Source organism: Danio rerio, chromosome 17 (assembly GCF_052040795.2).
Source record: "Danio rerio strain M-AB ecotype USA chromosome 17, GRCz13ab, whole genome shotgun sequence".
NCBI lineage: Eukaryota > Metazoa > Chordata > Actinopteri > Cypriniformes > Danionidae > Danio > Danio rerio.
In genome coordinates, this window is record NC_141037.1 from 2,472,775 (window position 1) to 2,499,581 (window position 26,807).

At 45.0% G+C, this 26,807-nt stretch overlaps 1 protein-coding gene and 1 long non-coding RNA gene across 3 annotated transcripts; one reads left to right on the forward strand and one right to left on the reverse strand.

Annotated features, from left to right (window-relative positions):
• Window positions 1–26,807, forward strand: siva1 (SIVA1, apoptosis-inducing factor). Of its 2 annotated transcripts, none has more exon segments than NM_001327928.1 (4): window positions 1–271; window positions 2,690–2,884; window positions 6,372–6,525; window positions 26,600–26,807. In NM_001327928.1, coding segments are annotated over 4 exon segments (519 nt in total). In that variant the 5' UTR covers window positions 1–150; the 3' UTR covers window positions 26,649–26,807.
• Window positions 68–3,282, reverse strand: LOC147839867 (uncharacterized). The gene is made up of 5 exons (XR_015513025.1): window positions 2,218–3,282; window positions 1,711–2,093; window positions 1,240–1,648; window positions 449–948; window positions 68–335 (listed from the first exon to the last, which is right to left on the reverse strand). It is a non-coding gene; the product is annotated as an uncharacterized LOC147839867 (long non-coding RNA).

Below are 26,807 nucleotides of genomic sequence, written 5' to 3' on the forward strand. Positions count from 1 at the left end.
CGCGGCTGAAGCAGACGAAGAAGAAGCGGAATCCTTAAAGCGCGAACTCGTGTTGTTTATCTCTCAGTTTGTTTCGCGGGTTTTCCGGTGTGTTTCTGCGTGTCCTCCGCCCCAGGTGCGTGTTCGTGTTTTATCTCAGGTGTTTTTAAGATGCCCAAGCGCTCTTACCCGTTCAGCGAGAGTTTCTCCTCGCAGTATAAAGTTCATGTGGGCCAGAAAGAGATGAGCAGCTGCGGCGTGTTCGGGCTCCTCTACCGACAGGAGATCTACGGTAAGACACACACACACTTTTACAGCACACACACACACATGTTCAGCACAAAGATGCACACTTGCTAGTTTTACGGTCAGAAACGCACACATTTAAAACACACACACCCACACACACTTCCAGCACACAGATGAGCACAACACTAACATACTCGCACACAGATATACAGCAGCTAACAGTTAGTTTTACGGTCAGAAACGCATATATTAGTGTAAAGTTGACGTTATATTAGCATATTCGCTGTTCGCTGTCACTTTAACAATGAGCAAATGTGCAAATATAACACACCGCCGCACAAACACACACTTGGCACAAAGGTACTTACGACACAATACACTTGTATACACTTTCAGCACAGACGCACACTTGCAACACAAACGCGCGCAATATACACACTTCCAGTGCACAGACACTTTGACACTGATATACAATGTACACACACATTCAACACCTGCTTTCTGAGCAGACACAAACACTTGGCACACATTCAATAGACACACACTTTCTGAACACACACCGATGCGCACTTGATACACAAACACCCTTTCAGCACAAACATTCACCAGACACTTTCTAAACACAGACACTTTCGACACACACTAATGCACGCTTAATACACACATTAAACGCAGATGCACACTTTCAGCACACACATTCTGAACACACACACACACACACTTTCGACATACGCCAATGCAAACTTTCAGCACACACACAATTAACAGACACTTTCTAAACACGGACACTTTCGACACACACCAATGCACACTTAATACACAAACGCATTCAACACAGATGCACACTTTCAAAACACACACACACACACACACACACACACACACACTTTCGACATACGCCAATGCACACTTTCAAAACACACACACACACACTTTCGACAGGCGCCAAAGCACACTTTCAGCACAAACACTTTCAAAACACACACACTTTCGACATGCGCCAAAACACACTTTCAGCACACACACAATTAACAGACACTTTCTAAACACAGACACTTGACACACACCAATGCACACTTAATACACAAACACATTAAACGCAGATGCACACTTTCAGCACACACTTTCAAAACACACACACACTTTCGACACATGCCAATGCACACTTCCAGCACACACACAATTAACAGACACTTGCTAAACACAGACACTTTCGACACACACCAATGCACACTTAATACGCACATTAAACGCAGATGCACACTTTCAGCACACACATTCTGAACACACACACACTTTCGACATACGCCAATGCACACTTTCAGCACACACACAATTAACAGACACTTTCTAAACACAGACTCTTTCGACACACACCAATGCACACTTAATACACAAACACATTCAACACAGATGCACACTTTCAGCACACACTTTCAAAACACACACACACACACACTTTCGACATACGCCAATGCACACTTTCAGCACACATACTTTCAAAACACACACACACTTTCGACAGGCGCCAAAGCACACTTTCAGCACACACACAATTAACACACTTTCTAAACACACACTTTCGATACACACTAATGCACACTTAATACACAAACACATTAAATGCAGATGCACACTTTCAGCACACACACTTTCAGCACACACTTTCTGAACACACACACACACTTTCGACAAACGCCAATGCACGTTTTCAGCACACACGCAATTAACAGACACTTTCTAAACACACACTTTTGACACACACCAATGCACACTTAATACACAAACATTAAACGCAGACGCACTTTCAGCACACACACTTTGAAAACACACACACACACACTTTCGACACACACCAATGCACACTTAATACACAAACACATTAAACGCAGACGCACTTTCAGCACACACACTTTCAAAACACACACACACACTTTCGACACACACCAATGCACACTTAATACACAAACACATTAAACGCAGATGCACACTTTCAGCACACACACTTTCAAAACACACACACACACACACACTTTCGACACACACCAATGCACACTTAATACACAAACGCATTAAACACAGCACACACTTTCAGCACACACACTTTTGACACACCAATGCACACTTGATACAAACACCCTTTCAGCACACGCATTAAACACAGATGCACACTTTCAGCACACACACTTTCAACAAACACTTTCTGAACACACGCCAATGCACACTTTCAGCACACACTTTCTGAACAGACACTTTCGACACAAACTCTTAACACAATGCACAATACACACTTTTAGCACATCTTTCGACACCCAGATGCTTTCTTGCAACCAAAACAATACCAACAGGAGATTTATGGTCAAACGTGTATACACACACACACACAAGCACACACTAATGCAGTTTATATTCATATTGTTCAGTATTAATGTTGCTAAGTGTGTTTTGTGCACTCCATCAGAGAAGACAAAGAGTCTGCTGTTCAACGGGACGAAGGCAGTGATGGGCCGGATCTGGAAGGCGGAGGGCGAGGAGAAGCAGTCAGATGTGGTTGAATCGGATCAGACGAGTGTTTCTGCAGCACATCAGACGCTGCTCAGAGGGCAAACGACTATCGGTCTGGACGGACGACTGCACAGAGCGCGCTCCACACCGGGTCAGTTCACATGCGTTTAGTAGGGTGTACTCACTAGGTTATGCAGTTTGTGCGCAGGCATGTTTGACCCCCGTTTCCGGGTTGGTTTGACAATTGTGAGCTCCGACTTGTGCCCAGGCATGGTTCAGTTGGCTGTCCGTGGTCCAGTTGGAAGAGGTGTGCCAGAGTAAAAGCAGTAGTCAAGCTTGTTTACACTAGAGTTTGTGTGTGCGAAATTGTCATACGGTGCTGCGAGAGGCCAGGATCAAACTAAATCAGTGGTTCTCAAACTGTGGTACGTGTACCACTAGTGGTATGCGCGCTTACTTCTAGTAGTAGGCGGAGGAATCACTGAGTAATGAAAGAAAAAATGAATACAATTTTAATCCGTTAATGCATACTGTGGTCAGCATTGGCTGTTCTCTAAAACTTATGATCAAAGCGATTTGTTTTAAAAATGTTTCCTGTAGCTCTAAACAGTTTAGTTCCCACAGTAATTAAACACCTGATCAAACGTTCAGGCTTGTTCGAAACCTACAGGTTCGTATATTGGAGTTGAAACTGAACTGCAGGGGTCCGTTCTTCGTACGTGGATTACTCAGTTAGCTGGATTTGGATATTGACTATTTGACATGATCCAGGATCGTTTCGTTCTTCAAAGCTGATCCGAGAGTTGTTGTCATGGCAACAGTTCTGCTAGGTCAAACCTGATCGGGAGCAGGTTCAATTCATATAAGCAGGATTAGATCGGCTCAGTTCAAGCAAAGATAATACAGAAAGTGTTCTGAATTCTGATATTTTCTTACAGTAGTAGTTATATACACTTGGGAAAATGGTACAAATTTTTAACTATATATATATATAAAGTTATAGTCATTAATAAAATAAGTTATACATTTTAATAAAACGTATGCAATCTGCACCCTCGAAATGAAAGTACAAAGACTGCCACCTGGTGGTGCAAAGAGAAAACTTATTGATATGAACTTTTTAAATCGCTTTAGTACAAATTGTGTATGATAGAAATGCACAATATGTGACTTTTTTTTAAAGCAATACATTTCAGCAATCATAAACATGTTTTCATAGTTAATATGACAGTGATTTGATGCTTCACAAAAGTTGCAGACGCCTTTACCAATATGAAAATGCTTTTGTAAACAACCAGTTATTCTTTACACCGATTAAAAAAAAACAGCTACAGTAATAAAGAAAATATTTTCTAAATGTGGAACTAAATACACTGATTTGCATTGAAATACATGATGAATACACTTTACACATGAAAGTGTAAAGCCTGCAGCTCACAACAAATGTGGAAGGTTATTGCGTGTCATATTTAACAAGCCGTTTACTGCTAATTTGATGTAATTTTGCTCACATGGATAATTGAATATTAATCAGATGATGTCATTACGCTGCTGTGCCGTCAGCCAATCGTTGCATTGCTGATCATGATTTCGAGGATGGATAGATCTGTCCTTCACAACACACACATCGATCTCAGATCAGTTTATCCAGACATTCTAATCTGATTCGCGAACTCGTTTGAAGAACCAAATTAGACAGAGATCAGTTATCAAGATTAAAAGATCCAGGATCTGCCAAATCATCTTAGATCATTTAAGCGAGGTACGAAGAACGGACCCCAGGGCTGCTGCCCTCCAGCAACTGGGTTTAACACCCCTGGTTTAGATTCTGCTTTCAATTGTGCATTATCTCTTGTAACCAGCAGGGGTCAGTCTCTGTGCTGCTAGCGCATCTGAACATTTGATCTGCTGACTAACCTAATCAGGCCCCGTTTACACTAGTGCGTTTTAGTTTTAAAACGGCGTTTTAGAATGAAAACGATCCGCGTCCACACTCGCGTTTCACCCAGCGTTTCTGAACTGCTCTCCGTCCACACCAAAACGCTGAAAACGCACATCACGTGACCACACACACACTCTGGCAAGCGCTGTAGCCCATCTACCCAGATGAGAGCTGTGCTAGTCGGACTTCTCATCAAGCATCTCCCGCTGGATCTAATCTCACTATATTTATTAAACGGAATATTTCTTTCATCTTGTTGTCTTTATTTAACGACATATTCATTGGACATTGGAATCTATTACTTGTTCTCAGGTAACGTGTTTTGGCTAAGCGCAAAGATAAGTTAATGATTAATGTAAGCACGTACATTCTGTATATTGACTGATCGCTTGCCTTTATTTCCTATAATGTACACACTTATTGTATGTTATACTTTTATAATGGCCATTATCGATTAAAACTGATATTCAGCAAAGAGAGGGTGTGTTTCGTATTTTCACTGAAATTGAAAGGAGGCAGTTGTTATCGGCTCCGTTTTGTTATAAATATCCACACAGTGAAGATGACGCTCATATTTGCAGCACGGCGCCTCAACATTTTTGCTGTCTGTTTAGTTGTTAATATTAAAATGAAAATAGGCAGTTCCTTATATCATGTTTACATTTTATTGTTGAGAAAGTGAAACAACGAAGCCAGGGTGATGTGAATGAAGTTATAAAGTACACTGTTCCCTTTGAAGATTTACCCGTGTCCTCGGTATAGTCTGTTTTCCATATCAAACTGAGAAGAAGAGACTGCAGCCATGATCAAACTTGCGAAGTTTTAACTTACATGGAGAAGATGCAGGACTGAACTGTGCGTGTTAGGCTACTTAATATTCAGGAAAAGCCCCAATCAGAGAGGCGAATGTCTGCAGCCCCGCCTCCGTTTTCAAATGTCTCCGTTTTCCATCATCCACACTGAGACGGAGCAGCTGCGTTTCAGAATGAAAACGGCCTCTCCAGCGTTTTCGAAACGCTCCGTTTTCGGCGCTCGAGAACTCCGGCGTAGTGTGGACGGTTGGCGTAACCGTAGCAAAACTTATGCGTTTTCAAACTAAAACGCATTAGTGTAAACGGGGCCTCAGACAGTTCATTAGCAATAGTCAGTTCTCCAACATTTTCAACACCAAGAAACCAAAACTAGCTCTGGATTCTTGTGATACTAAAGAACTTTAATGAATTATTTTTTTATCAATATTTCCCATGGTGTAACCAATTGTTTACAACTAGAGTAATAAAATATTAAGGATTATTGGTATAATTACTGCATTTACGTTACTGTGTGGGTTGGTTTTAGAAGTAAGGTTAATTTTTAAACTATTAATGCAATTTGTTTATGCTGTCAATTCTAGTTCTTCTGATTTTTTTTTTTTATAGATTGTTGTTGTTGTTGTTTAATTAAGAATTAGTGTAATTGATTAATTTTAATAGAAATTTGGGATTTGCGAAAGTGCATCTGGAGGTCATGCTAACCAAAAAAAAAAGTTAGAACTGGCCAAGAAAATCACCGATATGCTTGTTAAACGGTTGCATTTTTGTCTAAGTGCATCCAGAATGTTCTATTTCAGCCCAGATTTGATTTCAGTGCATCCCTAAATCTATTCTAAATGCGACTCCCTCAATATGAGTGTTGTAAGTGTTCTGTTGTGTTTCAGGTGTGGGTGTGTGTCCTCCAGCATGTGGTGTGTGTCAGCGCTGCTCTGCTTTGAGGAAGTGCTGTTCTCAGTGTGAGCGTCAGGTCTGTTCCTCGTGTGTCCAGCAGTGTAACAGCTGTTCTGAGATCTGCTGCTCCGTCTGCACAGTCACTGAGTGAGTCCTGCACCAATACACAATTTAAGACTATTTAAATTTTTTTTTTTTTTTTTTTTTTTTTTTTTTTTTTTTTTGGAAGTATTCTGAATTTGTTAATTTTCAACCTGCAAACTAAAGAGTGTAGTTATTATTGAGGCTGTACCATGCCCCTAGGCTCGTTTCATGCCATGCGAGTTCACCCTAATTTTAAATTGGTCACTTTGGTAAAGTTACTAACTTAAAGACCACATTTAGATTTTTTTTATTTATATTTTTTTTAATTCTCCCCCACAGATTTTGCATCTTTGTAAAGTGTTTTCAAAATTGTCATTTTGGTTCTGTGGCAGCTTCAAAATTCCATTTTAGTTCAACTTAATATTTAACAAAAGCAGAAATAAATTGAACAATATTTAACTAATTATAACTAACTATAATATTAACTAATTGAATACAATATTTAAGTAATATTCTTAAACCCAAAAGTTAATATTTACTCACAATCAAGTGTTTCCAATCGTTTGTAGTGTTTTATCCTTGAAATAGAAATGTATTAATGGGTATAAATCAGAGGTGTGGACTCGAGTCATGTGACTTGGACTCGAGTCAGACTCGAGTCATGAATTTGATGACTTTAGACTCGACTTGACAAAATATAAAAAGACTTGCAACTCGACTTGGACTTGAACATAAATGACTTGGACTTTGACTAGGACTTGCCCCTATTGACTTGTAAAGACTTGCTGCTTTCCATGAAAAGCCCAAAAGATAAAAAAGTATGTTGACATGGACCGCTCTCTCTCTCTCATCCCCCCCCCCTCCCCGTTTATGTGTGTGTGTGTGACAGCATGCGCGCGTGTGTGTGTGACAGCATGCGCGCTTTCGGCATGACATCCAATCAAAGCACGGTAGATTGTTTTGATTCGACAGTATCCAACGTGACTACTATGAGGCGCCGGAGCGGACAAAAGTCAAGCGAACGCAGAGAGAATTTGAATTTGAACTTGAGATCGAGCCAATACTCGCGTGCCAATACTCGTTCTCTCTCTCTCTCTCTCTCTCTCTCTCTCTCTCACACATACAACATACACCTCTCTCTCTCTCTCTCTCTCTCTCTCTCGTGCATTCAGTCTCTTTGCGTTCGCTTGACTTTTGTTTACGATGGCGTCTCATACCTTTAGTGCTTTTGCTCTCACGGGATCCTCCTGCTAAACTGACCCTTCGCTAAGCCACGCCCAAAAACCGCCACCCACCAATCGCGGCTTACCAATCGTAGCTACGGGCAGAGGCTCTGTCAAGCTTTCGAGCGAGGGAAACAAGCCAAATCGTTGCGCAATTGGATTGTGCAAATCTGACACCCGCTATCCTAAAAGTTTGGACTGGGTGGTGGGATTTTTTCCCTTTTCAAAACCAAAGCCCAAGAGGAGAAATGCCAGCGTGGATCAAGCTGTGTGAGGGGCGGTAAAGGAGTTAAGCTAAGTTGGTTTTGTTTTCGATATTCACATTCAGTGATAGGTGGCAATAACTCACACTCCTCTTATCCTAAACAGATCTAAACTGTGTTTCTTATAAAAAAACAAAAAAAAACAAAGCAGGTTATGTTTCCCAGCGGTCTTTTTCTTTTTTTCCACTCGATATTATGAGCACTGCTTAGTTTAAACCCTCGCTATTGTAACGCATATAAATACATACACTAATATTTGCTGGTAGGAAAAATCTATTTGTTCACTTCTGTTACTTATACTTTGATTTGCATTTCAATTTTTTTTCTTCCACTTAACTGCAAATTTGAATAAAAACTGGATAAAGAGCACACAAACATGCTGACAGTAATAGGTACTGTACACTGTTATGGGTCAATGATGCTAATATTCGGCACAAATCCATCAGTTTCTTAGGTTATTAGATTATTTTATAATTTCACCTCTCCTGCTGTGCATAAACTATGCTGTTGAATGTTCAGCGTATGAGGTGGCTAGGCTAACCTTGCTTCAATTTTGATAAAATTATTTTCTAATCAGTTGCTATTATGTTGTGAATATACCCCTGTAATGTATACTGCAGTCCTCTTTTGTCTGGCTTTCTCAGATATCTCACCTGTTTGCCAAAAATGACTAATTAAATCCTTGGGAATGTCTGACACCAGCGCATACACACTGTAATAGATGTGCCAGGCATGAAAGCTTGACAGGCGTAGCAACAGTAACTAAGGAGGGCGAGGCTTAGCGAAGGGTTATTCCAAGAATGTTGATATGGTTTCTTTCTTGCTTTACTATTTATTAACCTTTTAGTTTTTTGTGTATTGTTAAGGTAAATTCTTTAATAAATTCTAGTGTTTTTGAGTATTATACTTGTTGTATACTTGTATTTTACTTATGTTTTAGACTAGTATTATTTACGACTTGTTAATGAATGCTTCATAATACAGTAGTATTACCAATAGTGAACAGATAAAATAATACAAAGTGTAGTTTTACTACAGTAAAGTGTAGTGATTTGTAGTATAAAATACCCTATATTGTAAAGTAATACAGCACTGGGTAATTTGTTTATATTACACTTGTGTTACCATAGCAACTATAGTATTACCACAACTGATCAATTGAAGTTCTTTACTGTAGTAGGCTACTGTTCAAAACACAGTACATGCCAATATACGTGTTCAGGGGCCCTGTGGAACAGCTTTCCTCAAAATGAAGAGGATGACATGGAAAATGTCCTCCACAATCTCATCAGCAAAGTGGAAGCTAGCAGACACTAGTTTACTTTATTTTAGCTGCCATGCAAAAATGAGATTGATAGTGACATTTATTTGAAGAGTGAATAGTACAGTAGGCTATAATACCTTATCAAGTGTTTCCTTATTTTTATCACAGTTACATTTCTGCTTGCATTAGTTTTTGTTTAAATGCTTTTAAAATAAAATGTATTCTTTACATCCAACATCTATTCCAGGGGTGCCTTATAGTGGTGTAAACCCCTTTACAAGGGGTGTTACCCCTGTGTAAACTCAAGCCACCCCTGTGGCCACCCCGATATGATTTTGCTGTTGACATTATTTATTTAAATCTACTTACATAAATGAAATACAATGCAATATTTCAATAAATAAATAGCAGCCACTAAATTATTGTGGATTGATTGGTGCCACTGACGTAGCTGGCCTCTTCTGGCCCCCCCTTAAGCAAATTTTCAGGGGGGCACCACTGGTCTATTCTCTGTCTTTAAGTGTTTGAAACTGAAAATATCTCATCATATAAAACAACCAAAAATGTTATGGTTTATTAGATTAAACATTTAATATGTAAGTCTATTTTAGTATTTTGGTTATTGTTATTAAACAGTGCAGCAATATGAATCATATCAAAAAGCATGAAAGGAAGAGGGAACACGACACAAATTGTGAGTCTGCATATAATCTCTGTGAGCAGTGCATATTTGACAGCGAGAGAAAATTTGCGCGTGAGCAGCGTATATTTGAGAAGTCGCAATCAGTTTTGTCCACAAACAGAGGAAATCCGTGCACGAGCATCACACAAGGTAGAGAGCAAAGCTCTTCAACGTTATGTGAAGAAAACAACGTTATTGTTTGTATGAAGTAGCCTACTTCATTAACAATATGTGCTACCATTTTACATTGCTGCTAGACGGATTTGCAACTCCATCTCTTTAGCACACACGAGATTCAATTGACAAAATTCCAATTTCACTCAATTTAACTTTGCAGCATATACAGGAGTTGGTCTACTGCTACCACATTGAGGTTATGTAATTTTGGTTAATCACTGATCACCGAAGACATAATATAGCACAACTAAACTTAATGAATTAGACAGCAGTAGACCTGCAATTTCTGTGTGATGTGAGGCAAAATGGAGTCTTTTTTTGGTGGAACTCGTTCTTGTGCATTATGCTGTGTAGACGAGATGCAGCACTGTTCAGTACTTTTTCAGAAAATTGCATTTGTATTTTTATATATCTGAGCAATGTTCTTTCATAAAAAAAGGTTTGTTTAATTAATACAGATCTTACAACCATACCTAATCTGTATATATTTTATTTTTCTGTTAAAAAGACTCGAAAAGACTCGAAAATCAAACTGCAGGACTTTGGACTTGACTTGAGACTTGTTGCCTTTGACTCGGGACTTGACTCGGGACTTGACTCGGGACTTGACTCGGGACTTGACTCGGGACTTGACTCGGGACTTGACTCGGGACTTGACTCGGGACTTGACTCGGGACTTGACTGCCTAAGGGCGCCGACCGAGGTTTGGGTCCCACGGGGCGCTTAATAGGGGCTTCGCGGAAGGCCGTTCCCGGACGCTGCGCGCCGCCCCCTAGACGATTTTTCCCGGCCCCCACGACCGCGCAGGCCCCCGGGGGAGGGTCCCCCGACCCGCTCCGAGGCGACGCCGTCCCCCTAGCTCCCCCGGTGGCCGCGCGGAAAGCCTTCGAAAAAGTCGTCTTTTTCGACCCAACCTGTTGCAATCTGGGGTTCGCCACGGGGTGGCAGCAGACTGACAGAGACCCCCTACGCAGGAGCGCCGAATAGGTGAGGCCTGGGAGTCCGGGGACAGCCTAAACCTCCCCCTTACAGCCTATAGGTAAGAAGAGCGCCGGCCCACCCTGCCGGGACCCCTCCCACCTCCCACGAACAGCCTATTCGTCCCACTGAACACCTAAGTGGCCGGGAACGACCTATAGGTCCCCCTGAACACCTATATGGGCACGAACAGCCTATCTGTCCCCCTGAACACCTAATGGGCTGGGAATGACCAATCTGTCCCCCTGAACACCAATGTGGCCACGAACAGCCTATCTGTCCCCCTGAACACCTATGTGGCCACGAACAGCCTATCTGTCCCCCTGAACACCTAATGGGCTGGGAATGACCAATCTGTCCCCCTGAACACCAATGTGGCCAAGAACAGCCTATTTGTCCCCCTGAACACCTAAGTGGCCGGGAACCACCTATAGGTCCCCCTGAACACCTATATGGGCACAAACAGCCTATCTGTCCCCCTGAACACCTAATGGGCTGGGAATGACCAATCTGTCCCCTGAACAACAATGTGGCCAAGAACAGCCTATCTGTCCCCCTGAACACCTAAATGGCCACAAACAGCCTATCTGTCCCCCTGAACACCTAAATTGTGGGAACTACCCAATACATCTCTCTGAACACCTATGTGGCCACAAACAGCCTATCTGTCCCCCTGAACACCTATGTGGCCACAAACAGCCTATCTGTCCCCCTGAACAACTAAATTGTGGGAACAACCCATACATCTCTCTGAACACCTATGTGGCCACGACCAGCCTATCTGTCCCCCTGAACACCTAAATTGTGGGAACTACCCATACATCTCTCTGAACACCAATGTGGCCACAAACAGCCTATCTGTCCCTCTGAACTCCTATGTGGCCACGAACAGCCTATCTCTCCCCCTGAACACTTATGTGGCCACAAACAGCCTATCTGTCCCCCTGAACAACTAAATTGTGGGAACAACCCATACATCTCTCTGAACACCTATGTGGCCACGACCAGCCTATCTGTCCCCCTGAACACCTAAATTGTGGGAAAAATCCATCTCTATCTCTGAACACCTATGTGGCCACGAACAGCCTATCTGTCCCCCTGAACACCTATGTGGCCACGAACAGCCTATCTGTCCCCCTGAACACCTATATGGCCACAAACAGCCTATCTGTCCCCCTGAACACCTAAATTGTGGGAACAACCCATACATCTCTGAACACCAATGTGGCCACGAACAGCCTATCTGTCCCCCTGAACACCTATGTGGCCACAAACAGCCTGTCTGTCCCCATGAACACCTATATGGCCACAAACAGCCTATCTGTCCCCCTGAACACCTAAATTGTGGGAACAACCCATACATCTCTCTAAACACCAATGTGGACACGAACAGCCTATCTGTCCCCCTGAATACCTAAATTGTTGGAAAAATCCATCTGTCTGTCTGAACACCTATGTGGCCACAAACAGCCTATCTGTCCCCTTGAACACCTAAATTGTTGGAAAAATCCATCTGTCTCTCTGAACACCTATGTGGCCACAAACAGCCTATCTGTCCCCCTGAACACCTATGTGGCCACAAACAGCCTATCTGTCCCCCTGAACACCTATGTGGCCACAAACAGCCTATCTGTCCCCATGAACAACTAAATTGTGGGAACAACCCATACATCTCTCTGAACACCTGTGGCCACGACCAGCCTATCTGTCCCCCTGAACACCTAAATTGTGGGAACTACCCATACATCTCTCTGAACACCAATGTGGCCACAAACAGCCTATCTGTCCCTCTGAACTCCTATGTGGCCACGAACAGCCTATCTCTCCCCCTGAACACTTATGTGGCCACAAACAGCCTATCTGTCCCCCTGAACAACTAAATTGTGGGAACAACCCATACATCTCTCTGAACACCTATGTGGCCACGACCAGCCTATCTGTCCCCCTGAACACCTAAATTGTGGGAAAAATCCATCTCTATCTCTGAACACCTATGTGGCCACGAACAGCCTATCTGTCCCCCTGAACACCTATGTGGCCACGAACAGCCTATCTGTCCCCCTGAACACCTATATGGCCACAAACAGCCTATCTGTCCCCCTGAACACCTAAATTGTGGGAACAACCCATACATCTCTGAACACCAATGTGGCCACGAACAGCCTATCTGTCCCCCTGAACACCTATGTGGCCACAAACAGCCTGTCTGTCCCCATGAACACCTATGTGGCCACAAACAGCCTATCTGTCCCCCTGAACACCTATATGGCCACAAACAGCCTATCTGTCCCCCTGAACACCTAAATTGTGGGAACAACCCATACATCTCTCTAAACACCAATGTGGACACGAACAGCCTATCTGTCCCCCTGAATACCTAAATTGTTGGAAAAATCCATCTGTCTGTCTGAACACCTATGTGGCCACAAACAGCCTATCTGTCCCCTTGAACACCTAAATTGTTGGAAAAATCCATCTGTCTCTCTGAACACCTATGTGGCCACAAACAGCCTATCTGTCCCTCTGAACACCAATGTGACCATGAACAGCCTATTTGTCCCCCTGAACACCTATGAGGCCACGAACAGCCTTTCTGCCCCCTGAACACCTAAATTGTGGGAACAACCCATACATCTCTGAACACCAATGTGGCCACGAACAGCCTATCTGTCCCCCTGAACACCTATGTGGCCACAAACAGCCTGTCTGTCCCCATGAACACCTATGTGGCCACAAACAGCCTATCTGTCCACCTGAAAACCTAAATTGTGGGAACAACCCATCTATCTCTCTGAACACCAATGTGGCCATGAACAGCCTATTTGTCCCCCTGAACACCTATGTGGCCACAAACAGCCTATCTGTCCCTCTGAACACCAATGTGACCATGAACAGCCTATTTGTCCCCCTGAACACCTATGAGGCCACGAACAGCCTTTCTGCCCCCTGAACATCTAAATTGTGGGAACAACCCATACATCTCTGAACACCAATGTGTCCATGAACAGCCTATCTGTCCCCCTGAACACCTATGTGGCCACAAACAGCCTGTCTGTCCCCATGAACACCTATGTGGCCACAAACAGCCTATCTGTCCACCTGAAAACCTAAATTGTGGGAACAACCCATCTATCTCTCTGAACACCAATGTGGCCATGAACAGCCTATTTGTCCCCCTGAACACCTATGTGGCCACAAACAGCCTATCTGTTCCCCTGAACAGCTAAATGGCCAGAAATGACCAATCTGTCCCTCTGAACACCAACGTGGCCACAAAAAGCCTATCTGTCCCCCTGAACACCTAAATGATGGGAAATACCCATCTGTCTCTCTGAACACCTATGTGGCCACGAACAGCCTATCCATCCCCCTGAACACCTAAGTGGCCAGGAACGACCTATCTGTCCCCCTGAACATCTAAATGCCAAGTAACGACCTACCAGTCCCCCTGGATGCCAACGTGGCCACGATCAACCACTGAAGCCCTCAGAATGCCAAAGTTGCCAGGAACAATGCAGTCGTAGATTATTCAATAAACCAGTATCTTATTAGGATGTCTGTGGACATCCCACCTGTAGCTTATTAGGCTGTCTGTGGACATCCCACCTGTAGCTTATTAGGCTGTCTGTGGACATCCCACCTGTAGCTTATTAGGCTGCCTGTGGACATCCCACTAGGTTGTCTGTGGACATCCCACCTGTAGCTTATTAGGCTGTCTGTGGACATCCCACCTGTAGCTTATTAGGCTGTCTGTGGACATCCCACTAGACTGTCTGTGGACATCCCACCTGTAGCTTATTAGGCTGTCTGTGGACATCCCACCTGTAGCTTATTAGGCTGTCTGTGGACATCCCACCTGTAGCTTATTAGGCTGTCTGTGGACATCCCACTAGACTGTCTGTGGACATCCCATCTGTAGCTTATTAGGCTGTCTGTGGACATCCCACCTGTAGCTTATTAGGCTGTCTGTGGACATCCCACTAGGCTGTCTGTGGACATCCTATCTGGAGCTTATTAGGCTGTCTACGGCCATCCCACCTGTAACTTATTAGGCTGTCTGTGGACATCCCAACTGTAGCTTATCATGCTGTCCGTGGACATCTCACTAGGCTGTCTGAGGGCATCCCAACTGTAGCTTATTAGGCTGTCTGTGGACATCCCACCTGTAGCTTATTTGAACAGGCCTAGGTAGGCTGTTTGTGGACACCCCAGTAAAAGGTCATCATTCCCAGCAGGAACAATTTTGAGGTTCATTAGGGGGAGCAGAGGGGTCAGGATCCCCCACTCAGCAGTTTTTTCCATGTCAGAGCTCACCAAAAGACTTCTGTGACCTAAAAAAGCACTGTCCACAAACAACCTATCTGGGCCCACTCAAATAAGTTACACGTGGGATGTTTTACGAGATTCACCCAACCAAGTGGTCAAACTTCAACAGATCCACAAAAAAAACCATTGGAGGTGGATCCCCACATCCCCCTGAGTTGCCCCCTGCTGTCAAAACCTCAAAATTCCACTGTCCAGCAACCACCTATTTTTATGAATGGAATAGATTGTACGTGGGATGTCCAGATCTCAGCTTCTGGACACAGCAGAGAGCCCAAACCTGCATTCCTGTGCTAGTCTAGGCATGCCCTGTCCATGCTGTGAATTTGAAGAAGATTGGAGAAACTTGAAAATCTGACCAAAAAAATCTCTAAGGGGTACCCCTTTGAGCTTTTTTTGGTCAAATTTTCAAGTTTCTCCAAACTTCACCAAATTCACCCCCTGGACAGGATATGTCCAGACTAGCACAGAAACGCAGGTTTGGGCTCTCTACTGTGTCCAGAAGCTGAGATCTGGACATCCCACGTACAATCTATCCCATTGTATGAAATAGGCTGTTTGTGGACAGTGGAATTTCAACATTCCGAAACCTGTAGGTAGCCCAGGGGGGCTTGCCCTTTCACCCCAATAGCTTTTTTTGGCACTTTTTTGAGGTTTTCCAGCTCTATCTGATGGATCAAGAAAAAACATCCCACCTGTAACTTATTTAACCAGGGCTAGGTAGGCTGTCTGTGGACACCCCTGTAAAAGGTCACCATTCACAGCAGGAACAGTTTTGGGTTAGGGTTAGGGGGAGCAGAGGGGTCAGGAGGCCCCAATCAACAGTTTTTTCCACCTCAGAGCTCAACAAAAGGCTTCTGTACCCCAAAAAAGCACTGTCCACAAACAGCCTATCTGGCCCCAGTCAAATAAGTTACACGTGGGATGTTATCCCCCACCGGAAATGTTGATTAAATTGCCCCCTCTAGTGTACAAAAGGGGATATTGCATGTGTTCGAAATGGCTAAAATCTGCAGTACCATAGCAGCTTCAAACATTATAGGGGGCGCTAATTTGCATTGACCTCTGTGTTATTAGATATGATGTTTAACAGAGCAAATAATCTCTGTCTGATACTGTCACAGTGTGTCTGATATTTTTTTCTTCTGGAGAAAGTCTTGTTTGTTTTATTTTGGAAAGAATAAAAGTAGTTTTAAAAAAAATATTAAAAAATATTATAAAAAAGATTTTAAAAATAAATAAAAAATATATAAGTGTGTGTGTGCGTGTGTGTGTGTGTGTATATAAATATATATATATATATATATATATATATATATATATATATATATATATATATATATATATATATATATATATATATATATATACATGTGTGTTTATTTATATATATACATATATATATATATATATATATATATATATATATATATATATATATATATATATATATATATATATATATATATATATAAATTATATATATATATATATATATATATATATATATATAAATTATATACATTTCATTATAAATTATAGATATTAATTATATAAATTATAATTATATAAATATATATAGTCTGTTCATCCATCCATCCATGCAGTAAGTGTCCTTTATTGAATCATATCTGTGCAGTTACAAATCCCTGATAATAACCCCCACTGGAAATGTTGATTAAATTGCCCCCTCTAGTGTACAAAAGGGGATATTGCATGTGTTCGAAATGGCTAAAATCTGCAGTACCATAGCAGGTTCAAACATTATAGGGGGCGCTAATTTGCATTGACCTCTGTGTTATTAGATATGATGTTTAAAAGAGCAAATAATCTCTGCCTGATACTGTCACAGTGTGTCTGATAGTTTTTTCTTCTGGAGAAAGTCTTGTTTGTTTTATTTTGTATATATATATATATATATATATATACATTTGTATATATATATATATATATATTCCAACTCTATCTGATGGATCAAAAAAAAACATCCCACCTGTAACTTATTTAACCAGGGCTAGGTAGGCTGTCTGTGGACACCCCTGTAAAAGGTCACCATTCACAGCAGGAACAGTTTTGGGGTTCATTAGAGGGAGCAGAGGGGTCAGGAGGCCCCAATCAACAGTTTTTTCCACCTCAGAGCTCACCAAAAGGCTTCTGTACCCCAAAAAAGCACTGTCCACAAACAGCCTATTTGGGCCCAGTCAAATAAGTTAAACGTGGGATGTTTTATATGATTTTTCCACCCAAGTTGTTAAACTTTAACAGATCCACAAAAAAACCTTTGAAGGGGGATCCCCAGCTCCCCCTGAGTTGCCCCCTGCTGTCAAAACCTCAAAATTCTACTGTCCAGCAACCACCTATTTTTATGAATGGAATAGATTGCAGGTGGGATGTCCAGATCTCAGCTTCTACAAGGGCTAGCAAGCTGAAACCTGGCCTCCTGCTCTAATCTGGACATGCCCTGTCCAGGGTGTGAATTTGAAGAAGATTGGAGAAACTTGAAAATCTGACCAAAAAAAGCTCAAAGGGGTACGTACCCCTTTGAGTTTTTTTTGGTCAAATTTTCAACTTTCTCCAAACTTCCCCAAATTCACCCCCTGGACAGGGCATGTCCAGACTAGCACAGAAACGCAGGTTTGGGCTCTCTACAGTGTCCAGAAGCTGAGATCTGGACATCCCACGTACAATCTATCCCATTGTTTGAAATAGGCTGTTTGTGGACGGTGGAATTTCAACATTTCGAAACCTGTAGGTGGCCCAGGGGGGCTTGCCCTTTCATCTCAATGGGTTTTTTTGGCACTTTTTTGAGTTTTTCCAACTCTATCTGATGGATCAAGAAAAAACATCCCACCCGTAACTTATTCGAACAGGGCGAGGTAGGCTGTCCGTGGACACCCCTGTAAAAGGTCACCATTCACAGCAGGAACAGTTTTGGGGGTCATTAGGGGGATTAGAGGGGCCAGGAAGCCCCACCTATCAGTTTTTTCCACGTCAGAGCTCACCAAAAGGCTTCTGTGGCCTAAAAAAGCACTGTCCACGAACAGCCTATCTGGGCCCTTTCAAATAAGTTACACGTGGGACCTTCTTGTTTAAACAGTCAAAGGGACCTTTATTTTGGCGCAAAACGGTGGGGGCTTCGACTACGGTTTCGTCAAGGCCCCCTGCACGACCTATTCAAATTTCGTACGCCTCGGTGCAGGGGAAGTACTTGAAAAAAAATCAGAAAGAAATATTCAGTGAAAATTATTGAATCCGCCCCTCCCCCGCCCCGCCAATTAAGCATTTGCAAAGGACCTGCGGGCCCCAAACTTTCAGGATCTTTTAAGGGACCCCTGAGGGTCAGACCATATCATTTCGGAGCCGTTTCGGGCCACGGGGGCCATTCGGCAGGGCGTCCACGAACCACCTATAAAATGAATGGGATAAGTTACATGTGTCATGGGCCCTGGATCGGCCCCAGAGGGTCCGAGGGGCTCCAAACTTGGTCTGCTGGTAGCCTAGGGGCCCCCAAACACCATACTGAGAGCACAAGTGCCTCGCTCGAACGCAACTCTTAATTGGCGAGGCAGAGCAAATCTCTCACCCAGGCCTCTTTCACCTATGCACTCTAAGTCTGTCTCATGAATGACTTTGCATGTTTGAGGTCAACTTTGCACCCTCAAAGGTTAGGGGTCATTTGGGTAGTTAGGAGGGGTCAGGGACCCCGTCCAACAGTGTCTGTCAAGTCAGAGCTCACCAAACGGCTTCTGTGGCCTAAAAAAGCACTGTCCACAAACAGCCTATCTGGGCCCATTCAAATAAGTTACACGTGGGACTTGTAGTTTGAGTGGTCAAAGGGACCTTTATTTTGGCGCAAAACGGTGGGGGCTTCGACTACAGTTTCGTCAAGGCCCCCTGCATCAGCTATTCAAATTTCGTACCCCTCGGTGCAGGGGAAGCACTTGAAAAAAAATCAGAAAGAAATATTCAGTGAAAATTATTGAATCCGCCCCTCCCCCGCCCAGCCAATTAAGCCTTTCCAAAGGACCTGCGGGCCCCAAACTTTGAGGATCTTTTAAGGGGCCCTTGAGGGTCAGAACATATCAATTCGGAGCCATTTGGGACCACGGGGGCCATTCCGCGGGGCGTCCACGAACCACCTATTAAAATGAATGGGATAAGTTACACGTGTCAGCGGCCCCCCTTCGGCCACCGAGGGTCTGAGAGACCCCAGATTTGGCACAGAGTTGCGTCACAAGGCCCTCTGTCACCTACCGAAAGGGCTAGCTCGAGGGGCGCTCCAAAACATTTTCTGAGCTCTTCATACATCCCTCTGTCTCTCATACAGCTCTATACAATAAGGCCTAAGAGGGTGTTTTTGTCGGCCAGGCCTTAAACGCTCAGAAAGCAGCTAGGGCCACGGAACTAGGGGACCTGGCTGAGGGGCCGGTGGCGGTACTCTGTGCCAAATTTGGGGGTCCTGCGACCTTTTGAACCCCTGTACGGCCTTGTCCCACCTGCAACTTATTCAATGGAATTTCATAGGTGGTTCGCGGTCATGGGGGGCTTTTTTGAGCAAATTAGCGCGTGCGCCCGCGGAACTCGGGGGCCCGACTCAGGGGCCCGTGACGTAACATATATGTCAGTTCGGGGCCGATCGGGCAAGGTCGGCGATTCCATGTACACGGAGGCCATCTGCGGCCCGACACTCTGGGTCTCGTGTGGGGGGCCCTGACATGACCCCCGTGCCGATTTTCGGGGCCCTCTGACCTTTCGACCCTTCGGGAGCCAACGTCCCACGTGCAACTTATTTCAATGTAAAGTCCATAAGTGGTTCGCGGTCATTGTGGGTTTTTTTGAACGAATTAGCTGCTACGTCCGCGGAACTCGGGGGCTTAAGTCGGGGGCCCGTGACGCAACATATATGTCAATTTGGGGCCGATCGGGCACTTTCCACGAAACACCTACAAAACGAATGGAATAAGTTGCACGTGTCAAGGACCCCGGTTCGGCCCCCGGGGGCCCGAGGGACTCCAAATTTGGCCTGCTGGCAGCCTAGGGGCCCCCGAACAACATACTGAGAGCACAAGTGCCTCGCTCGAACACAACTCTTAATTGGCTTCTCAGCCCAACTTTCACAGAAAGGCCTCTTTAGTCTTTAGACCCCAAGACTGTCTTGAGGCAATTTGTGTGTTTGAGGGGAATTTTTTTGGCACGCTATAAACAACACATGAAACCTTCTGGGGCCCTGAAATTCGAGGTGCCGCGTCGGGGGGCCCTACACGACCACCACGCCAAATTTCGGGGCCCTCTGACCTTTTGACCTCTCGGGAGCCAACGTCCCACGTGCAACTTATTTCAATGTAAAGTCCAAAGGTGGTTCGCGGTCATGGGGGGCTTTTTTGAGCAATTTAGACCGCGTGACCGCGGAACTTGGGGGCCTGATTCAGGGGCCCGTGACGTAACATATATGTCAGTTCGGGGCCGATCGGGTAACGTCAGCGCTCCCATGTACACGGAAGCCATCTGCGGCCCGACACTCTGGGTCTCGTGTCGGGGGCCCCAACATGACCCCCGTGCCGATTTTCGGGGCCCTCTGACCTTTTGACCTCTCGGGAGCCAACGTCCCACGTGCAACTTATTTCAATGCAAAATCCATCGGTGGTTCGCGGTCAAGGGGGGCTTTTTTGAGCAAATTAGACCGTGTGACCGCGGAACTTGGGGGCCTGATTCAGGGGCCCGTGACGTAACATATATGTCAGTTCGGGGCCGATCGGGTAACGTCAGCGCTCCCATGTACACGAAAGCCATCTGCGGCCCGACACTCTGGGTCTCGTGTCGGGGGCCCTGACATGACCCCCGTGCCGATTTTCGGGGCCCTCTGACCTTTCGACCCTTCGGGAGCCAACGTCCCACGTGCAACTTATTTCAATGTAAAATCCATAGGTGGTTCGCGGTCATTGGGGGTTTTTTTGAGCAAATTTGCCAGTGCGACCGCGGAACTTGGGGGCCCGATTCAGGGGCCCGTGACGTAACATATATGTCAATTTGGGGTCGATCGGGCACTTTCCACGAAACACCTACAAAATGAATGGAATAAGTTGCACGTGTCACGGGCCCCGGTTTGGCCCCCGGGGGCCCGAGGGACTTCAAATTTGGCCTGCTGGCAGCCTAGGGGCCCCAGAACAACATACTGAGAGCACAAGTGCCTCGCTCGAACACAACTCTTAATTGGCTTCTCAGCCCAACTTTCACAGAAAGGCCTCTTTAGTCTTTAGACCCCAAGACTGTCTTGAGGCACTTTCTGTGTTTTTAGAGGATTTTTTTTTGGCACTCTATAAAACGTTCACGAGACCTTCTGGGGCCCTGAAATTCGAGGTGCCGTGTCGGGGGCCCCTGCGCGACCACCACGTCGAATTTCGGGGCCCTCTGACCTTTTGACCTCTCGGGAGCCAACATCCCACCTGTAACTTATTCAATGTAAACTCCATAGGTGGTTCGCGGTCATGGGGGGCTTTTTTGAGCAAATTAGATCGTGTGACCGCGGAACTTGGGGGCCTGATTCAGGGGCCCGTGACGTAACATATATGTCAGTTCGGGGCCGATCGGGTAACGTCGGCGCTCCCATGTAAACGGAAGCCATCTGCTGTCCGACACTCTGGGTCTCGTGTGGGGGGCCCCAACATGACCCCTGTGCCGATTTTCGGGGCCCTCTGACCTTTCGACCCTTCGGGAGCCAACGTCCCACGTGCGACTTATTTCAATGTAAATTCCATAGGTGGTTCGCGGTCATTGGGGGTTTTTTTGAGCAAATTTGCCAGTGCGACCGCGGAACTCGGGGGCCTGATTCAGGGGCCCGTGACGTAACATATATGTCAGTTTGGGGCCGATCGGGCACTTTCCACGAAACACCTACAAAATGAATGGAATAAGTTGCACGTGTCAGGGGCCCCAGATCGGCCCCCGGGGGTCCGAGCAGTTCCAAACTTGGCCTGCTGGCAGCCTAGGGGCCCCCGAACAACATACTGAGAGCACAAGTGCCTCGCTCGAACGCAACTCTTAATTGGCAAGGCAGAGCAAATCTCTCACACATGCCTCTTTCACCTGTGTACTGCAAGTCTGTCTCATGAATGACTTTGCACTTTTGAGGTGAACTTTGCACCCTCAAAGTTTAGGGGTTATTTGGGTAGTTAGGAGGGGTCAGGGACCTCATCCGACAGTGTGTGTCAAGTCAGAGCTCACCAAACGGCTTCTGTGGCCTAAAAAAGCCCTGTCCGCGGACGGCCTAAAAATAAGTTGCCCGTGGGACCTTTTTGTTTGAGTGGTCAAAGGGACCTTTATTTTGGCGCAAAACGTTGGGGGCTTCGACTACAGTTTCGTCAAGGCCCCCTGCACCACCTATTCAAATTTCGTACGCCTCGGTGCAGGGGAAGCACTTGAAAAAAAATCAGAAAAAATATTCAGAGAAAATTATCGAATCCGCCCATCCCCCGCCCAGCCAATTAAGCACTTGCAAAGGTCCTGCGGGCCCCAAACTTTGCGGATCGTTTGAGGGGCCCCTGAGGGTCAGACCATATCAATTCGGAGTCGTTTCGGACCACGGGGGCCAATTCGGGGGGCGTCCACGAAACACCTACCAAATGAATGGAATAAGTTACACGTGTCAGCGGCCGCCGTTCGGCCACCGGGGACCCGAGGGGCCCCAAATTCGGCACAAAGTTGCGTCACAAAGCCCTCTGTCGCATACCGAGAGGGCTAGCTCGAGGGACACCCTGAAAATTTTTATGGATTTTTCGTATGTCCCTCTGTCTCACATAGGACTCTATGGGATGAGGCCTAAAAGGGTGGTTTTGTTGGCCAGGCCTAAAAAGTTCAGAAAGCAGCTAGGGCCACGGAACTTGGGGACCTGGCTGGGGGGCCGGCGGCGGTACTCTGTGCCAAATTTGTGGGTCCTGTGACCTTTTGACCTCTCGGGAGCCATCGTCCCACGTGCAACTTATTCAATGTAAACTCCGTAGGTGGTTCGCGGTCATGGGGGGCTTTTTTGAGCAAATTGGCCCGTGTGACCGTGGAACGTTGGTGGCGGCCCCGGGGCCCCGTGACGCAACATATATGTCAGTTTGGGGCCAATCGGGCGCCGTCCACGAAACACCTCTGAAAATGAATGAGATAAGTTGCACGTGGGATGTCCAGCCGTTTGGCCCCTAAGGGACCGTTCGGGCCCAGACTTGAAGTTTTGGTACTCTCTGGGGGCCGAGAAGATGACTGCGGCCTTTCTATGGCATCTTGGAAACAATTTTTTCCCTGTGACAAAAAATGAGTGCTCGTTAGCACAGAGGGCACCTGGCGGGCATGTCCAGGCGGTTCCCGGGCACGACTATCACTTTTTGCACGATGATGAATAATAGGTGTCTGGGGTCATTAAAGGCACTCTACGGACAATGAGGGAGAAGAGGGTAAAAAAACAGGCAGTCGGGGTATGGGCGGGCATTTTGGGGGTCAAAGGTCAGTTTTTGCAAAATAGGCAGTCAGGGGGATCAATGGGCACTTTTTGGACAATAGGCAGTCAGGGGGACCAATAGGCACTCTGCTGACAATGAGGATGATGAAGGTGAAGAATAGGCAGTCAGGGGGATCAATAGGCACTCTGCGGGCAGTGAGGAGGAGGAGGGTGAAGAATAGGCAGTCAGGGGGATCAATAGGCTCTCTGCGGACAGTGAGGAGGAGGAGGGTGAAGAATAGGCAGTCAGGGGGATCTATAGGCTCTCAGCGGTCAGTGAGGAAGAGGAGGGTGGTGAATAGGTGGTCAGGGGGACAAATAGGCTGTCTACGGGCGATGAAGAGGGTGAGGGGTCGTCGATAGGAACTCAGGGGGACATTTAGGCACTTTGTGGACAAAAAGGTGGTCAGGGGGACAACTAGGCACTTGGGGGGACTGGGGGGGCTTCGGGAGTGACCCACGCAGTGCTTGGGCACCCCCGAAGGTGTCCGTTCGGAGCCTAGGGCCGATCTGGGCGCCTTACCTCCGTTTTAGTAAAAGTGACAAGTAGTCATTCACTTAAGTGGTTCGTGGCGTCCAAGTTTTGAGTACGATCCCTCGCACCAACTATGCGTCATCTGGCAACTTATTTGAATAGAAAAATTTCCACGAACAGCCTAGTTTCCCTTAACTCGGGACTTGACTCGGGACTTGACTCGGGACTTGACTCGGGACTTGACTCGGGACTTGACTCGGGACTTGACTCGGGACTTGACTCGGGACTTGACTCGGGACTTGACTCGGGACTTGACTCGGGACTTGACTCGGGACTTGACTCGGGACTTGACTCGGGACTTGACTCGGGACTTGACTCGGGACTTGACTCGGGACTTGACTCGGGACTTGACTCGGGACTTGACTCGGGACTTGACTCGGGACTTGACTCGGGACTTGACTCGGGACTTGACTCGGGACTTGACTCGGGACTTGACTCGGGACTTGACTCGGGACTTGACTCGGGACTTGACTCGGGACTTGACTCGGGACTTGACTCGGGACTTGACTCGGGACTTGAGGGCAATGAATTGAGACTTACTTGTGACTTGCCAAACAATGACTTGGTCCCACCTCTGGTATAAATGAGAGCAAATCGTTTTCCACTGTAGGAAAGTAAATGCTACCAGTTTCCAAAATTCAGTAAAAGTGTGCTCTGAAAAAAAAGCCAGTCAGTAAAGTGATTTAAAAAAAAAATAAAATAAAATCAATTCCATTTAGGATTACCTATTTGAATTAAAGCTGCAAGCAGCGATGATGGGTACCTCGCACCTGGGCTCACCGCTACCCGGTGGCCTTAGCTTAGGATGACCGAGAAGAGCGAACAACAATTTAAGCCTATATATATATATATATATATATATATATATGAAAATCACAGGTTTGACAAACTTCCTCCTGTCAGCAGGTGGTGCTATAACTCTGGTTCAAGATTGGCATGTAGATGCTTTCAGTAAAGGAATCTTATTAGCTGAATTCAGGCAGATCGGACGTTGTTTGGCTGAGTTATAAGTAATTTCCTGTTGCCAGCAGGTGGCGCTATGACTGACTCAATATTGGCATGTAGATGTCTTAAGGAGAGGCATATCTAACCTATGAATTTTCAGGTAGATAGGACATTGTTTGGCTGAGTTATAAGTAATTTTCTGTTGCCAGTTGGTGGCGCTGTATCTGGATATTGGCCTGTAAACCTGTTCAGGTCAGGACTTATCAAACGTGTGAATTGAGGCAGATTGGATGATGCATGCACGAGTTATAGCAACTTTTTCGTGTCGAATCGTCAAAGTTTGCACGGACACACCCTTTGACGGAAACTCTAGATCTTCGCAATTTAACATCGCCAATGCCTTTAGATGAAAACCCAATTTTGGTGTTGATCCGATAAAATCCCTAGGAGCAGTTTGTTAAAATACAACGCCTGTAAATGGCAAATATTAAGTTAAATATCCAACTTCCTGTTGGGTTTGAGATTCCGCATGTTCCGCATGAGATTTGGCATGTTTGACGTGTGTGCCAATTTTCGTGTATGTGCGTGACTTGTAGATCGGGGGCCTGTCCGTCTAATGTTTATAAGTGGTGCTGTCAAGTCATGTTGCCACTCCCACTTTCGACACCCTTCAACCGATCATTTACACCATGTTTGTGTGAGCTAAATTTCAGGAGTTTGAGCATGTTTAGACCCTCAAAAGTGCTCCGATTAGGGGCGTAATAATAATAATAATAATAATAATAATAAACATTCAAAAAATATTCAATAGTGTGATCTTATCCAACAGTAAAATAAAAGCTGCTCGCTGGTTTCTAATTTGCATTGTCATCACATTTATGCTGCTGTCCGTGCTGTAAAACATTAGGTTTGGCACATGCTTTGGTAACACTTTACAATAAGGTTGTATTAATCTCAATGCATTTATTAACATGAACAAACCATGACCAAAACAGCAGTATTCATGTTAGTTAACATTAAAGAGAATGCAATAATTCGTTCTTCCTCATGGCGTGTTTAAGCATAAATTTGGATGTTCATGTATTAGTAAGTGTGCTGAACTATGATTAATAAATGCTGTAAAAGTATTGCTCATTATTACTTCATGAAAGTTAATGCATTAGCTAATGGAACCCTATTGTAAAGTGTGACCAGTGCTTTTATTGCAAAGTGAAACTCAAGCAGTGCATCAAAGCAAACATGATTTTAATAAATTTATTTTTATTCAGTTACAGTGAGCGTTACGAGCGCGTCCTGTGCTGCGGCTGCTCCTCCTGATCTCACACCCCTGCAGAGATGACCATATGCGAATTACACCACATATGATTTTTAATGCATTCCCAATGACATGTAAATGAGATTATTTTATATATGCTTTCCTGCCACTTGTGTACATACAACTGTGATTTAATGAAATAAATACTTGTGCTTTCCTAA